Source organism: Emydura macquarii, unplaced genomic scaffold, assembly GCF_026122565.2.
Source record: "Emydura macquarii macquarii isolate MOO-44397 ecotype Brisbane River unplaced genomic scaffold, CSIRO-AGI_Emac_v2 contig_968, whole genome shotgun sequence".
In the NCBI taxonomy this organism is placed as follows: domain Eukaryota; kingdom Metazoa; phylum Chordata; order Testudines; family Chelidae; genus Emydura; species Emydura macquarii.
In genome coordinates, this window is record NW_027131105.1 from 1,868,832 (window position 1) to 1,885,705 (window position 16,874).

At 44.2% G+C, this 16,874-nt stretch overlaps 2 protein-coding genes across 2 annotated transcripts in view; one reads left to right on the forward strand and one right to left on the reverse strand.

Moving 5' to 3' along the window:
• Window positions 1–2,548, reverse strand: part of EFCC1 (EF-hand and coiled-coil domain containing 1) — an 80,803-nt gene extending 78,255 nt beyond the window's left edge. Inside the window, exon 1 of the mRNA XM_067543782.1 lies at window positions 1,451–2,548. Coding sequence (XP_067399883.1) covers window positions 1,451–2,155 — 705 coding nt within the window. The 5' untranslated portion in view covers window positions 2,156–2,548. The remainder of the gene's footprint in view (window positions 1–1,450) is intronic.
• A 9,168-nt stretch (window positions 2,549–11,716) lies between these two features.
• The window catches only part of CFAP92 (cilia and flagella associated protein 92 (putative)), a 90,272-nt gene continuing 85,114 nt past the window's right edge, over window positions 11,717–16,874 (forward strand). The window contains exons 1-2 of the mRNA XM_067544406.1: window positions 11,717–11,781; window positions 12,645–12,985. Coding sequence (XP_067400507.1) covers window positions 12,682–12,985 — 304 coding nt within the window. The 5' untranslated portion in view covers window positions 11,717–11,781; window positions 12,645–12,681. The remainder of the gene's footprint in view (window positions 11,782–12,644; window positions 12,986–16,874) is intronic.

Sequence of the window (16,874 nt, forward strand, 5' to 3'; positions counted from 1 at the left end):
GTTCGCATGAGAGCAACTAGCGTTCTGAACTGTCTCTATTCAGTAATTTGGAACTAGATAGATTATAACCCTCCAAATAATTTAGGTAAGCATAATTAGTACTTTGGATGTTCATTTTAAAAAAAATCACAGTATCTTCATCTTCAAATTAATATATAACATTAACAGAAAAAGTATGGAAGCCTTGATAGCCAATGAAATAAACTGACTGAAAAGTCAAAAATCTTTTCAAGCATAAACAATTAGCCCCAGCCAGGCCTGCATGGATATAAATTATGCTCCCTGCCTTTGCACTTTCACTAGGGTGACCAGCTAGCAAGTGTGAAAAATTGGGATGGGGTAGGGGGGCTAATAGGCGCCCATATAAGAAAAAGCACCGAATATCAGGACTGTCCCTGTAAAATTGGGACATCTGGTCACCCTAATTTTCACCCTCATTTATTTCAACAGGCTTTTAATCATCTAACTTTTTAAAATATGTTCCAGCAGCTTGTTGCACTGTGTCAGCAGTGAGAATTTGAATGAACCTAAATCCAAGGTCCTTTTCTATGGCTTTTCTTTGCAAGCATTTGGGGTAGCCAGACCCTCCTCCTTCACCAAGGAGTGAGGTGAAACACAAACTAACAAAATGTTTGCTATGAACACGAGATGTAATGAGCTCCTTTAACTAATACTAGCTCCAGTGAACTTTACTTTCAGACAACAGCAGTAGTCTTGTGCTTTAGGTTAAATTTAAACCAAACTTTAATGCAAATTTACAGTACTGTGACATCAGAAATGGGAGCCTATGGCCCCTGTCAATCAGAACTGATTGAAATAGATGCATTCCTTTTATCCCTTAATTAAATACCTCCCAAAACGTACCAACCCTTTTATAATCCAGTTAACCAAAAATAATCTGATTAGATTTCCTGGAAATCTCTGGTAGACCTACTGGGGTGAGCACATAGTTTAACATGGTGCATTTCATAGTAGTTTCCCTTCTTTTAGTTCTTTCTTTCACACTCAGGAGACTGGGAGCGCAGCAGGGCCATTGCTAAACAAATGCCCCTCCTGAATACATACCTTCCCTTCCAACTGTCAGAGCTGGAGCCAAAGTCTGCCTTGATTTACACTCCAAGGTGCCACTGAAATCAGAGCAGAACTGGGTTCCTAAACGTCTGATGGTGCCAAGAAGGGGGGCAGGGCAGGGCAGGGGCTGGCTGGAGTTCCTAGTGCATGCCTGGCAGGGGTTGGTTATAGTGGGGACAGGACCTGTCAGTGTCACCTGCCTTTTACAGCGAGATCTGCAGCGTGTGCTGCGATGGGACAGTAGCTACCGCTCAAGCTAACCGTGCGTGTCAGTTTCCCAGGGTCGGTACCGCTCTGGCTGCAGGGTGAGTCCCTGTCTGGAGCAGGGGATGGCCAGAGCCATGCGCGCGTGCAGGGGGCCGTGCCCTTCCCCGCTCACCTGCAGCGCGAGGCACCTGGCGTCGCTGCTCTGCAGCGCTGCCCTCATGTCTTCCACCAGCTCCCGCAGGCTGCCGTTCTCCTCCTCCAGCTTCACGATCCGGTCTTCAGCCTGCTCCAGAGCCACGATCTCCTCGTAGCACTCCCTGGAGCAGGCGCCCGGCCGCCTGCCGTGCGGGGCCAGCCCGGGGGCGGCGGCCGGAGGAGAAGCCCCGCGGGAGCGGCCGCCCTTGATGGCCGCCTGGTCCCGGCGCCGCCGGAGCGGGCTGCGGAGCCGGATCTGGGTCTCGATGTGCTCGCTCTCCTTGCCCAGCGGCAGCCTGCCCACCGCCGGGCGCTGCGGGCAGCCGGCCTTGGTGCTGAAGTAGCCGCAGAGCTTGGCGTGGAACTGGCGGAAAGTCAGCTCCGGGGCCAGGTTCTCCCAGAGGCCGGCGCATTCCTCCGGGTCGGCCGCCGCCTCCTCCGGCTCCGCCAGCCCCAGCACCCGGCAGAGGGTGCGGAAGTCCTCGCCGGGGATCCTGCCTTCCCCCTCGCAGTCCAGGTGGTGGAAGATCTCCTGCAAGTACTGGTCCAAGCCCGTGGCTAGCACGACGATCTCGTTCTCCACGCCCCGGTCCAGCCCGTAGTGATACGCCAGGGCGCTGACCAGCCACTGGGTCCGGCGGGCTGGCCGGCTGTAGGGGTCCCAAGCGTCGGGGGGATCCATCTCTCACCCCACCATGCTGGCCCCGGTGCACTGGAGCGGCCGGAGCCCCGGCAGGCAGCTCCGAGTCGGCTCCCGCCCGCCCACCGCGGGGTCAGAGCGGGGGCTGGTGCCCGGCCCCAGTGAGCATGTGCGCGGAGCTGTGCACAGGCCCCGGTCCAGGAGCTGCCCTCCCCCGCCCCCAGCTAAAGCGGCTCTGCTCCCCTTTGGTCTCAGGCTCCGCTTGCTCACGGCGGTGCAGGAAAAGGGACAGGGAGCGGAGCAGGGTGAGGAAGAGAGAAGGGGCGGGGGAAGCGGGGATGAACAGATCTGTGGGGGGCGGAGGAGATTGCGGGGTGCATAGAGGCAGATGGGGGACTGGGTTGGGGGCTACGTGGAGCAGATGGGAGCGGGTGTCTGGAGGAGCTGGAAGGGCAGGAAAAAGCTGAATTATCCTGAACTCCTTCTTAATGCTCCAACAGTTTCGCCATGACTGCGCTGTCCTGTTTTGTATGCCTTGCTGTCTTGTTTATGCCCCTTAAAGAGGACACCGAATGAGAGAGGGGGTTTGTGCTAAGGACTTTCCAATCTCCACTGTGTAGCTGGAGTGATTATCGAATCATCTTTTGATTCGAGTTTATTGCTCTAAATATTTTCAGATGTGGCTTCTTGTTTGCCTTTGATTCTTTTCTCTCTAACACAAGTGCTGCTTTTGCTAACATGAAAAATCGACAATACTGAGCTTCCCTATTTATAATTTATTCTGTCAACTAGTAACAGCTCCCAAGACAGGAAAGGGTTGTTGTGGTTAACAGAATTAATCAAGAAAAAACTCAACTTCAAATACATGTCATTTGGGCAAAGCTGTATGCTTGAGTTTATGGCACTGATAACCTAGAACCTCTTTCTGCAGATCTCACTCAGGCAAAAACTCTGGTGGGAAGCCCATTGCATGAGTGAGGAGTGCAGGATCAGCACCAGGATCCATTCTTTGGAGACCTTAGCAATAACTAGACACAAAAAACAAAATTAAAGAAACCCCAAATACCCAACAACTATTGACTATCAGTGAAACAAACAGCAGAATTTTAAACAGCCTGACTAAAAAAAATATTTTCCCATCTCAGTTGCTCAACTTTGTCTCTTGTGACATTTTGTTGTACAGGCCTTCAAGGAGAGAATGTTCTCAATTTCTAATATAAAAGAGAAGCAGAATTTTTGTTTTTGTTTTTTGGAGGTGGAGGGGAGCACAATCCATCAGGCCCCTTTTTTATTCATCCTAAGTAGCAAAGAGGAGAGCACAAGCCCAGCTGGGTTTTTTTCCATTGATTCTGCTCCAATAGAAATTATTGAGAGATTTAGTCTTGACTTTGGTGCCAAGCCTTAAGTCCTCAACTCAAAATCCTTCTTCAAACAAAACTCCCCAAAGATGACACTTTACAGTGATTGCAGTAATGCACTTTGCCTGAGAGGTCTGAAGGATTATGGATATGACTCAATGTCTGTTGAAACCACGGAGAGTCTTTCCATTAATTTCAGGGGATACTGCATCACCGTATAGAGACTCAAAGTTAAAATGTTGAACTATTTTTAATACCCAAACACCAGAAGCTCAAATAATGTAGTGTCTTGTGAAAGCAAATTAACAGTACCCAGTTTTGTGCTATGTATCCACCGTATCACATAATAGAAATTACTGTGAAAAGTAATAATTAGAAGTAGCTGTACTTTAAATATCTGTTGCATAACTGTATATTACTTTTAAATACATCTACAGAATCTTATTTTAAACTAGCTGTTTTTAGGGGAATGTAAAATAAAGGCACGTAAGGCTGGTAAATATCCATTTCTTTGCATTCGTTTGTTTTATTTAAGAGGTTTTATTTAAAGACAACAGCTCTTGTTCTAAAAACATTTCTGTTCGGTTTCAACCTGGAACACTTTTTCAGTTGAGTTGTATGCACCTATGAAAAATAGGGGGTTATAATGGAAATGACACTGCTGTAAAAGCACAAGCAGTTGCCACAGTGATATTTGAACAAGGTTTTTGCTAAAAGTTTCAGAGTAAGTAACCTTTAACACCTTCATTGTTATTTTGGTTGTATTTTCTTCAGTCTGAATTTGGCTGAGCATTCATTTCCAGTTTCATAAAATTGCAAGCCTAAAGTTGGCAAAAAAACCAAAAAATGTTATGCTGTAGATCCCAATTCAGCAAGGTACTTAAGCATGTACCTAATTTTAAGCATGTGTAGTTCTACTTAAATTCATGGGACTATTCTCATGCTTAAATTTAGGCATATGCTTAAGTACCTTGCAGAATTCAGGGCCATAATCGGCTTGTTTTTGGTTTTGCTCCTGTATTTTTGCACCTCTCGGCAGATGTGATATGTTTTGGCATAAGTATGTGCCTTGTAAGAAATTGTCAGATGTAACATAAAAATATGTCTACTTGCTCCACAATTTAAACTGGCTTAAATCCATGTATTTTCTAAAGCTCTGAAATTTTCAGAAGATATATATCTGATAGGAGTACGTTCTCCTTAAAAATTAAATGTTTGCTCAAACATGAAGCTGTCAACATTCATTTCTTGTTATTCAAAAGGTAAAAACTGTTTATTGAGACCCTGCATATTAGTATTCAGTGGGATTCTTTGCATGAGTAAGACACAGAATTTGCTGAATGGAGTGACTGTCCTTAGTTCACACTGAATGGGAATGATGACTTAATTCCATCTGCTGTGAATCTCCAAGAGAAAGCATCTTCGTGAAACAAAGGGGCCCATTATCCTGTTCTCTTTAATATAAATCAGATTTCTGATTATTCATATGATAAAAATCTGTACATTCACAACATGCAACAATACTGTTTTGCTGAAGAGCTCCGTTGGGCTTGATGCTTTAAGGCAAAGGTAGTCAACCCTTTTTCATCCCTAAAGGAATTTCGAATGGAGGTGCGGACCCCTTTGGAAATGTTAGACATAGTCTGCGGACCCCCAGGGGTCCATGGACAACAGGTTGAAAACCACTGCTTTAAGGTCTGGAGTTCCCCCACTCAGTGCCCCACAGGATCAAGCCTTTTTTTTTTTTCAAGGACAGAGCTGTACCCACTAATGTTCTCTTCTTTATGTGTTCATTGTCCAAAACAGTCATTTGTTTTGTAATTATGCAATCACTGTGGTCTGTAAAATCTTCTTCCTGGTTTCATCAGTTCGTTTCTGGTGTGTTAAGACTTGATGTATTTTCATACCTCATCTTAAGGGGCATTTTCTTTCATAGGGTTTTTTTTCCTGCTTATAAAACTTGACATGATAAATATTTAGCTCACATAATTTGTAATCTATCATGTTTTTGATTGGCAGAAGGAATGACTAGATGATCTAATAGGTCTTTTCCATCCTTAATGACTATGCTTTCTTTGTGTAGACCTGGCTTGAGTTAAGTAATTGGATGCAGGTGAGGCCTCATTTCTTGGGAGACAGGATTAGGGAGGTAAATGTATCAGCGGGCTGGAAACAGAATGCCTGTTCTAGCTAAAATAAGGGGCAACACTGAGGGAACCATTTACAGTGGACAAGATAAGAATGGATAAGGTAAGTTGGCAATGTAAAGATAAGGTAAAGAGTAGGTCATACATAGACAGTGTGTGGACAGAGCATGCTGTACAGGGATTGGTTCCTGTAAATAACCAACCAGTCCAAAAATGTGTAATGCAATGTATAGTAAATGCAGTGTAATGTGTAAATGTATATAAAGGAAGAGGTTGACAGTGTAACTTTGTGGTATGCCATATGCTTGAATCTGATCAACATAGCATAGCTTTGCTGTATGCCAAATAAAGAAACCTGGGTGACGAGACTGCAGTCATACTGAGTTCTTGGGGAACCGAGTGGAAGAGGTCTCAGGGGAATGCCAACACTTTGTCTTAACCTAACTTTTTTTATCCTACTATATTCATTAGGTTCAACAAAATATTCCTTATCATACACTATGAGGGGATAAATTACAAACCATAAATCCTTTTGAGATTTTAATAGATATTATATAAATCCACATCTCCTACATAGACACATCAACTGAACAGATCCCTGGCTAGAATTAAGGCATAAAAGTCTTGAGGGTAAATGCTGAAACAATGAAACTTGGTTTGGTCTAGCTATTTTAAATTGTAAAAAATGTCCAGAGTGGAGATAATTTATTTAAAGACTGACAGAATCATTACCAGACTATAAAAATATCAGCATAAATTTTACTGCAACACCTGGAGTTTCCAGTTGAGTTGCTGTTGAGTTTTTTGGTCACATCTCTCTCTAGACTACAGGCACTAAAACAGTGTTAGAACACATTTGGGCCTTTGTTGAACTGCACATTGACCATCTGCTGTTCTTCTGTTTTAAAAGAATGGAGGACCACTAAATGGCATGATAAATCTGTGGCTTGTCATTTTGCATTGTTATAAGGAAATGAGTAGGTCAGAGTGGTGTCCGTTCAAATTCAACTAAGTTGTATCTGTGACACAAAGTAGATAATGTATATGAGCATAAGTGCTTTGGTCATTACATCTTGTTTTCTTTCTCTAAAGAATCTCTCACCCCTTTGAAAGGGGTTGTTGTTGTGTGATGAGGTCCAGCAGTAAATAAAATCATGCAGTCTTTGAAAATGTTGTAACAGCAGCTAGACCAAAAAAATGTGTAGCTTCACCAGTGGGATGGTGGTAAAAAAAGAGGTAGGTAAATTAACCTAAACTCCATATTCCCCAAATGAGAAATGGGAAAACTCAGTTACCCTTGACTACTTTACTGCAGCTCACTTCTGCCTCTGTTTTATTGGGCTTCCTCTTTTTGAAAAAGGAAGCTTTGCATTTGCTTATGTAATCTATTTACCTTTACAATGAAGACATGAATTTGTACACACTTAAGCCTTGTTTATTAAGGATGTTGGTAAAAAATTCCCACTATTGCAATGCAGCTCTACCAGTGCTAGCTATGTTGGGAAGCCTATAATAGCCCCATTAAAGTCAATGGGATTTTTGTCCTTGCCTTCAATGGAGCTAGGATTCACGCCTAGTGTACACAAGACTTCTGTACACATTGGCATTTTTAATACCATATTCTCTAAACTGCTCAGAGCGGGTCTGATAACACAGTATTAAAAATGTGAGCACTTTGTCTATACCCAGAACTCCCAGTGTCAATAACACCAGTGGAATATTTGTATGATGAATCCATATAATAGACAAGGCCATACGTGGCAGTGGAGTTGAATGGAGTGATTGGTTCCAGTGTTGTGACAGCATTTGAAAATTAAAAACATTTAAAATGTTGCTTTTGAAATTCATTAAACAGAATTGATGTTTGAATTTAAGAGTCTGACTCAATTTTATTGCATTGAGAAGACTTTGATTTAACTGCCACTACCGCTGATGGATTGCTAATTGCAACCACATTAGCTAGGAATGGGCTTGTTTCTGACCTAGATGCACACGCAATGAAGTCACTTATAGAAACAACTGTTCTGAGTTTCAGGGAAGTAGACCAGCCTTTTATTTTAGAGTTGGTACATGCTGCAGGACAAGTAGTCAGCACCGACTGCTGTGTTATTCAAAGTTCCAGAATAACAATATAATAGTCCCATAGCTGTAGTGGATTATCACTCAGTACTATATAGGACTGCTAGACTTTGGAGAAAATGTATCACAGGCAAAATCGTGTCAGAACTTTTAAAAATGTCTTATTCAGTCAATATTTTTGTTTAACCAGGTCTGTGGAGAAAAGTTCTTCACATTGAAGACTTATCCAATATGTCTGCATCATGTGAAACAAATTATATAAAATTAGCAATACATAAGCACCAAATAATACAATAGGAAGAAGCTGATAGTGCAACCAGAAAGTAGTCCATGAATAGCAGCTATATATACAGGACAATGTTTAATATAGTTTGTCTATATATGATAATTAAAGTGTTAACAGAACATGCAGGAAATGGATTTCCAGTGACTTCGGTGAATATAAATCATGTGGGGTTTAGAAAGACTTCATATTGTGCTGTGCTAGCAATAGGACAAGTTTTATGACAAACATCTTGTTTTCCCAAGTCCTTTCCAGCAAAGAGGTGATCATATGAGTTTTATGTATAACTTTTGAATTAATATTGGATGTCTCTTATGCTTCTGCTATCACAGAAGAGAACTTCTGGGAAGAACTAATAGCAGTGATAATGGTATAGTCTTGTCTTTGTCATATTCTAAGTTATTTCCTATCTGCTGTCTTGTTTATTAGGCTCAGCAATGTTTGGGAAAGTTTTGTATGTACAGTAAAATACAAAAGGGAAAGTGATAAATATGGAATAGCATTTCATTATGAGAGGCAGTGTTGAGCAGGAGGCTGAGTCAGGACACTGGAGTTCTATCTTCTGCTCTACTGCTGACTCACTGCATGATGCTGGATAAATCACTTCACCTTTCTGTGCCTTAGGTAACCTCCATGTCAATTTGGTACATGACTGAGAGTGTTGTGAGGCTTAGTTATTATTTGTATACTTTTAGCATTGAGATAGACACTTTACAGATGTATGTGAAGACAAGGTCTCTCTGCTCCTTAGAGTTTAAGTAGACAATATGCAGACAAGGGAGTGGGGTAATTGAGAACATTAACGTGAATGCAGGGTGAAGTTAAGCATGTGCCCAATTGACCCTCTGATTTTTACAGTTTCTGTTTTCTAACACGTGCACGTTAATTTTCTGTAAGTTAACATGGTGTGATGCCATGCCAGGGTTTAGAGGTGTCCTTGAGAAAGGTGTGTTTCCAAATCTCACTTATTTTGCTGGGTTTTTGATGACAGTCCGTCAATCAAGAACTTTGCATTTTTCTTGGCATTTGTTTTGGCTGTACGGTGTATAACTGGCTGTATGGTGTGTAAATCTACCGTTTCTTCATCCTTGTGTGCATCACTGGAATACATTGTCAATGCTCAACAAAGGATAAATAATAATGTCTATATAGTAACTGGTATTGCAATGGGAAAATTTCAGGTATATTTGATATATTAAAAATTTTAAGAAAGATGATGGTTTTATCCTTCGGTAGTGAGTTCCAACCCAGCTGCTGAAAATTTGAAAGCTGAAATCTTTTGAATGATTATTTGCAAATATAAGATCAAAGGTGATTGATCTAGTCCTAACGTAAGCTGGTACTTTGGCAAGCAGTGGCTTATTGATACCTAGCTGAGGTGATGGGTGCTTTAAAAATGAATGTAATAAGAAGAATGTGCCATTGCTTCAGCCATCCAGGCCCCGATTTCTAGAATTATGTGGGAACATAACTGCATATATACATGATCGATTAAACGTCTGCCTGGCCATTTGGCCATACAAGTACTATGACTGTCTGGATATCTGTGGTAATTGCAAGCACTGATTATGCACATAATTCTTAACATTTGGATCCTAGTGTACCATGAAGGGTCAGATCAATATAGCTACAAGGGGCATATATTGGAGGGCACTACCAATCCTCATTTTAAGTCATTTGTTACCTCTCTCTCATCATTTATTGTTTTCTGATGGAAAAGACCAGTTAAAGTCTCCCTCTCACCTGACCCATCTCCCCAGTACCAGTGCAGGGCACAATCATGAGCATATCAGATATGTAACTGATACAACACTTTATTATAGCCAAGAGACTAAAAAGTAACACACTGCATCAGTCTCAAAATGTAAACTATTAAGATCTGCGGGAGGCTCTGAATTGCTCTGCCAGAGGGCTTGCATGTTGGCTCATGGGGCAGACCTAACTGTAGTCCATCTACAAGGGTACTACTTAAAGGGAAAACTATTCTGCTGAATTTTGCTATGGAAAGGATGAAAATAGCAATACCTCCACTAAAAAGGCCCCAAATCTGTCAGAGAAAAGGGAGTTGCACTATGCAAAATCATTCTTCTTCCCTGCAAAACCTGTGTGAACTCCCCACTGCTGGGAATCCTTGGGCTTTGGGGGCACAGTTGGCCAGACAAGGGGCATGATCAGAGTTCAGGCCACAGCATCACCTGTCAAACCCACTTCTCTGGTCTCACTTTACCCATTTTATAGATGGATAGAGTTATACTTGCCTACGCCACAAAGCTAAATTGATTACTTTTAGTGAAGTACTTTGAAATATCCAGATGATGAGGCACCACAGAAATACAAATCTCCACATTGTAACAGCAGTCACTTATTTTAAAGGGGTAGCTAACCCTACTCACCCATCACAACACAGATTGTAACAAGAATTCAGTGGCAATCTTCAAACAGGACTATTTCATATTATCACAAGTTAAATCTCATGCAAAATAAGATAGTATCTCCCTATGGTGTAAAAATACCCTAATATTTTTATTCAGGCCCTCAATACAATGTGTAGTTAAATTTTAAATACCTGCACACCCATTAAAAAAAAACCTAGCCTGCAGAATACTAGACCTGAAGAAGAGCTCTGTGTAGCTCAAAAGCTTGTCCTATTCACAACAGCAATTGGTTCAATAAAAGACTTCATCTGCCATATCTCTCTACAGAATATTAACCAAACACCTAAACTTCCAGTGCCTTTGCCTTTATCTCTTTCCTTATTCTGAGCAGTGACTTATTTAAGTACAGTTGGTTGTTTTTCTTTCAGGCTCTGCTGCCTATTACTGAAATACACATCTATTCTTCATCAGTTAGCCCACAATCAATCTAATCTAGCAGCCCTACTCCCCCAAGCTGTGATTTTTGTCATGCCTCATAAACTAAGCAGGGTTCAGCTAATTCTATTCGTGGACAGGGAGACTCTGGAGTAGACTAGTGAAACTGTAGGAGCTGGGTGTTGATTCCATAACTAATCCTTCTCAGCCACTACTGAAGCCATGCTCTAGCCAGGACTGGTGGTTGGAGAGGGGAGCCAGCATGCAGACATAAAGCCCTTGCTAGGCACGGCAATCATTCACACGCACATGGACAATTTTTACTGGTGCTATTTAGGCAAGTCACAGGGGCCACGTTTAGTGCCTTGTTCTCAGTGCGGCAGGCAGCAGGGCACACTGAAGGGCCTGTGCTTAGTGTATTAGAGGAGACCTGGCACAGGGGTGAAGTCCCGTTACAGTCTGCCCTGGCACATGCTGTGTGGCACAGGGCCCCCGCGGAGGTGCCCTGGTGTTGTGACTGTTCCTCGTTTCCTTGGGCGAGCACGAGGCTGTGCCCTGCAGAGGCCTGCTCGCGCCCTGTGCTGCGCTTTTGGCGTGGCTGGTGCTACCCGGCCATTCGCTGCAGTGCACCCCGTACCGCAGTGATGCCCGTCGGCTTCCCCAGCCCGCACCCCGTGACCCCGCCCCACACCGCAGCGACGCCCATGGGGTGCCTCGAGCGCCGCGAGCTGCCGCAGCAAGAACCCAGCTCGCGCGCGCGCGTCTCAAACAACTTCTGCCGCCTCCTCGCTCCCTCCGCCCGGGAAGGGATCCCTGCGCCAAAGAGCATTTGCGCCGGCGGCCAGGTGATGCCTCGGCTCCGTGCGCAGCGCGGAACGGGGACTCTTTAGAGCGGCGGAGGGAGACGCGAGCAACGCATTTCAGAGCGAGGACAGTTGCCACCTGCGCGGAGCCGGCTCCGGAACCGGGCCGGCTCCAGGGGCTGGGGAAGGTGCGTTGCGTTGCGTTGCGCGCAGCCGGGGGCGCTGAGGTCCCCGCGCCCCGTGTCCGCGTGCAGGGCAGGAGCCTGGGGAAACGCGGGACTCACCCACCCCTGGGCGCTGCGCGGGCTAGGGACGGCTCTGGCACGGGGAGCCTCCCTCAGGCTGGCTGCAGTTGAAAGTGACAGTTTAGGGGGGAGGGGCCGTGTTGGGGGGAGGGGGTATCTGTGTGTGCAGCGCCAGGTACGCTGAGCCCAGGTTCTCATCAGGAACCCGCTGTGTTCTCTGCTGCATGGCTGCCCACTGCCCAGCGCTTCTTCCCGATGGACTCGCTGCTTTAAAAATGGGACATTCTGGCTGGCGGGGTGGTGGCTTTCCCTCTGTTAGTGCCATGGCAATGCTCGGGGTTACCAGGCTCGGAGCAGGTGCAGGCCATGTGCTTGTAGGATGGGGCCTTGGTGATTTCCAAATGGCTGGGGGAAACTATGTTAATCTCTCTTCACATGTCCCAGTTAAAAACAGCCTTTTCCCTGGCTTTAAAAATTTGGTAACTTCCTAGCTATTGAACACATTTCCCCCTTTGTATTTTTTCTATGCTTTGCATTATTATTTGCCAACTTGGCAGTATGTTGACTTGCTGTTTGCCTTGGCCTGCTGCTTGGAGACCTTTGTGTGGCTTCTTTCCCTGCTGCCATGAATTAATGCCTGGATATTTTATGTGTGGGTTTAAAAGTGTTCCTAAAAGAGAAGTAATAGATTTTTCTGCCTCCCCTAACTTCCTCTTCCCCACCCCTGCATGGGCTCTGGCAGAGATGACTGCTTGCTCCGTATATAGTGGTAATGGAATAAGTGCTTGGCCTTTTCTACTCTGCAGCCAGACAACCCAGGAGCTGGTGTGACTGTGCTTTAAGATGGTTTTGCAAAACCAAAAGGATGAAGTCTCTGGAGAGCTGACAGAGCCTCTTGTCCAGGATTCAAAGACAGAGGTGGTGGAGGAAGAGAAAGAAGAGCTGGTGGAAGTGGAGTTGGAAGCCACTATCTCTGAGAGCAGCTTTGGAACGGAAACCTCAGATGTACGTGGGGATGGTGGCCACCCCACCCCCGAGGACGAAGACAGCAGGCCATTGCTCTTTGAGAAGAGCTTGGAGCAACTTCACTCCTCACACATAGTAACCTGCATGTTCTCAATCTCACTGGCTGTGCCAGTAGCTGCAGGTAGGTACCAGACATGACCCCTCTTGTTCCTTTAACCTGTGTGGCTCATCCCCATTGCTTGGGGAGCAAACTGCAGAAAGGATGTTTGTTCATTTATACCCCTTCTAGCTGTAGTTGTGTGTGGGGGGTCTCTCATCACCCTTGTTATACTACTGTGCAATCCTGTTGACTTTGCTAATTTTATAGTATTATGTAGAAGGTGCTCAAGTGAATGGTGATGGGGAGGAACCCTGCCTTTTGCAGTTAGGTTCAAAGTTTCAAGCTTAGGTCGTAGTGTCTGAAAACCTTTACCATTTGATAGCTGTTCAGTAGTCAGTGTTGTTCAAGTTGATGGTTTTAGTCATTGCAAAAACAGTCATTGTAATTGATTCCCTTGTTTATAATTGGACTAGAGTGGCCAAGAGGTGGATGGGTGTGGAGGTTAAACTCCTTTTCTTTACTTCTAAGGATAGTTTTCTTAGATCATTCGATGTGTCAGTCTGGGGCAGCTGCTCCTCTGTCTCTACATTTATTTTCCAGTGAAGCACCTTTTCAAGTGTCCTGCAAGAATTTATGCATGTGCCTATCTTTATGCATTGTGAGTTGTCCCACTGAAATTCATCATAATTTAAGAGAAGGGTGGGGTAGGTACTCATCTATTTTAGATATAAATATTTAATGCACCTGCTTCTGTAGTATCTATGTGCAGATGTTCCAACTCACTATGTTTTTATTATAGTTTTAAAATTCCCTATTGTTTGGAAAATTCTCATTTTTGTGTCAAAATAAAATGTCTTACCAGCATTGTCGTTTGTTTGTTTGTTTATTTGTTTTGTTTTTTAAACAAATTGGACCAAGTGCCTCTTTGATTCCATCAGAGGTACCACGAAAGTCCCCTCTTTCAGAGCAGGTCAGAATCTTCTTGCACAGGGCTTGCCAGTACTTCTGGGCACATTCTCGAGTAGCTTTCTGGACTGCAACCTTAGCCTCTATGAACTTAATTGTTCTGGACTTCGTTGGTTGCAGTAAAGTTAGGTGAGTTTGCTTTTTCTTATCTATAAGTGGGAGCAGCAGATGTTCACATGCTGTGAACCAGTTGGGTTGTTTTTATTTTGTTGTTCCAAAGACATCCTTGGCAGTAGCTAGTGTCTTATTCTTAAAATTGTCCCATAAGGTGTTAGAATCAGGGGAACCAAGTTGATCATTTTCAGAAACACACTCAAGCACATTTTGAAACTGCACAAGTTTCAGAGTCCTTCACGTTAGTATTGTTGAGGCAAAGTTTGCCTTTTGACTTTGCGTGATGGATCTTTTAAAGATGTAATTGGAGTCTGACCCTGATACTGACCTTGTCTTTCACAATCAGCGATATGCATTGATTGAACATGCAGTACATAACGAATGTTTCTGCGACAGATCAGGATGAGGTCAGGCTGATACTAGTGTCCAGAGCGGGGGTGACTCCATGTGACCTTGCTACTGCTAGCAAAATAGGTATTCGAGGTGATCAGCTCACAATAGGTGCAAAGCTCAAGGACACGCTGGCCATTTTCATTAAGGCTACCTGTGCTGTGTTGGCCAATGATATGTCCCCAGTGCTCCCCAGTCCTTTCCCACACGGCATTGAAATCACCAAGAACAATGAGTCAGTTCCTTACGGGACATTCTTGATAATTTGTTCCAGGTGAGAATAGAACTTGTCATTTTGCTGTTTAGAGGAGTCAAGTGTTTGTCCGTAAATGGACAGAAAAATCAGGGTTCTCAAGTTCGTATTCACATCCAGCTGCATGGTCCTCTCCTTAATAAATACCAGAGGATTACATGAACTAAAGACCGACTTCTTGACAGCAGATCTGATAACGTATATCCTTGGTTCATTTTCAGATTTCCCAGTCCAGCAGAAGTGGTAGTTTACTTCACCTAATGATTCAGTTTCTGAAAGTCTTCTCTCACTGAGGGCTGCAATATCAACATCCAGTTGATGTAGTTCTCCATCAATTATGGCTATTTTCTGAAGTTCATGGTCTTTCAGTTCAAATCCGGTTAACATAGTACAAACATTCCAATAAGCAATGATTAATTTAGAGTCAGGAAAGAAAAAGTTGGAAGGGAGCTTTTTTATCTCACCTTTTCTAGGGCCTTCCCCGAATTGGGGCAAGCAGGCTTCTCCTAAATAGGGTTGCTTGAACATCTGAGCCACTGCCGATGCCGCGGTCCTTCCCCACCAGGACAAGCGACCATTGAGCACAGATCTTTGATGTGTACACCTAGGCAAAACGAAGGAAGGGATGCCATAGACCCTCCACCTTCTCTCTCGGCAGGGACTATAGAACTCCAGTGGCAAGACGAAGGTCAAGACAATTGGTATAGGCCTACTGCAGTTGCTAGCTGGAACACCACTCCGAGTGAAGGAAGCATCCACCTTACCATGTCCACAACTTCACTTTTTCTAAATGGGTGTAGTCCCAATAGTGTGGGTACTGTTGGTCAACAAGACTCCGGCTTATCTGCTTTTCTGGGGACATTTTCTTTACCCAGGGGGTTCCACTACACCCTCCCCCCCCCCCCCCGTTAACGTCCCAAGGGGAGACAGGTTTGTTGTTGCATTGCTGGCTACACCATCTATGGATCCAGTGGCAAACCCCAGAAGGACCGGCCAGACTGTAACAATAGGCACCTCTCTGCGTATCAGTCGTTGATCTACAAAAGGCCTTTGGCACAGTTAGCAGGAATGGCATATACAAGATCCTGTTGAAAATTGGCTGTCCACAAAAAGTGCTCTCCCTATTTAAGGAGTTCTATGAGGGAACAAAGGCAACTATCCAGTATGAAAATGAAATATCTGAGTTTAGCATTGATACTGGCATGAAGTAAGACTGTGTCTTAGCACCTACTGGCTTTGGCATCTTCTTCTCCATTCTTTGATCGTTTCTGAAAGCATACTTAAAAGCTGGAGTATTAATTGAATCGAGGGTGGACGGTTACTTGTTTAACATCAGGTGATTTCAGAGCAAAAGGCATGTCACCCAGCTCACTATTCGGGATCTGCTCTTCGCAGATGACACTGCGTTCATCTCTAATTCACCTGATGAATTGAAGATCATGATGAATAAATTCTCTGACTATATCAAGTTTGGCATGGTAATCAGTATTAATAAAACAGTTGTCATTTCACAGGGCACTGACATCCTACCTAAACTCTACATCATTAATGAAGCTCTGAATAACATGGATCATATACTATCATGGCTCAACTTTAACCAGCTCACTTAGCTTTGATACAGAGTTTGATGCGAGAATTGGCAAAGTCTCTGTCACCTTTGGCAAACTTACTTCACGTATCTGGAACAACAAGCTGCTAACCCTGAATACAAAGGTGTCCGTCTATCAGGCTTTTATCCTCAGTATCCTCCTTTACATCTGTGAAAGTTGGGTAAAGTACTCCAAGCAGGAGTGGAGATTGAACAGCTTCCGCCTTCATTGTCTCAGGCAAATCCTTGGAGTCAGTTGGCACCAATGGATCACTAACAATGAAATCCTTGAGAGAACTGGCCCACACTCCGTGCAGACTATGCTGGATGCTCGCAGGCTTCGCAGGTCAGGACACGTGGAGCATGTGCCTCAAGGTCTTCTGCCGAAAGTTGTGCTTGATGGCCAACTCAAGAACTAGGTGCAATGCAGAGAAAGGCCAAAGCTCTGATACAGTGACTAGGTCAAGCAGGGTCTCAAGAAATTCAGCATTTCCACTGACAACTGGGCAAGCCCTGCCACAACCACTCACTCTGAAGAAGCCGGGTTAAGGCTGGTGCAGTCATAGTGGAAAGTCATCAGAGAGCCCAGGCTGAGGCCTGTAGGCGAGCTAGGAAGCAGCGTGCACTCCAGCCTCCATCTGGCAAATGGACCTGTAGCC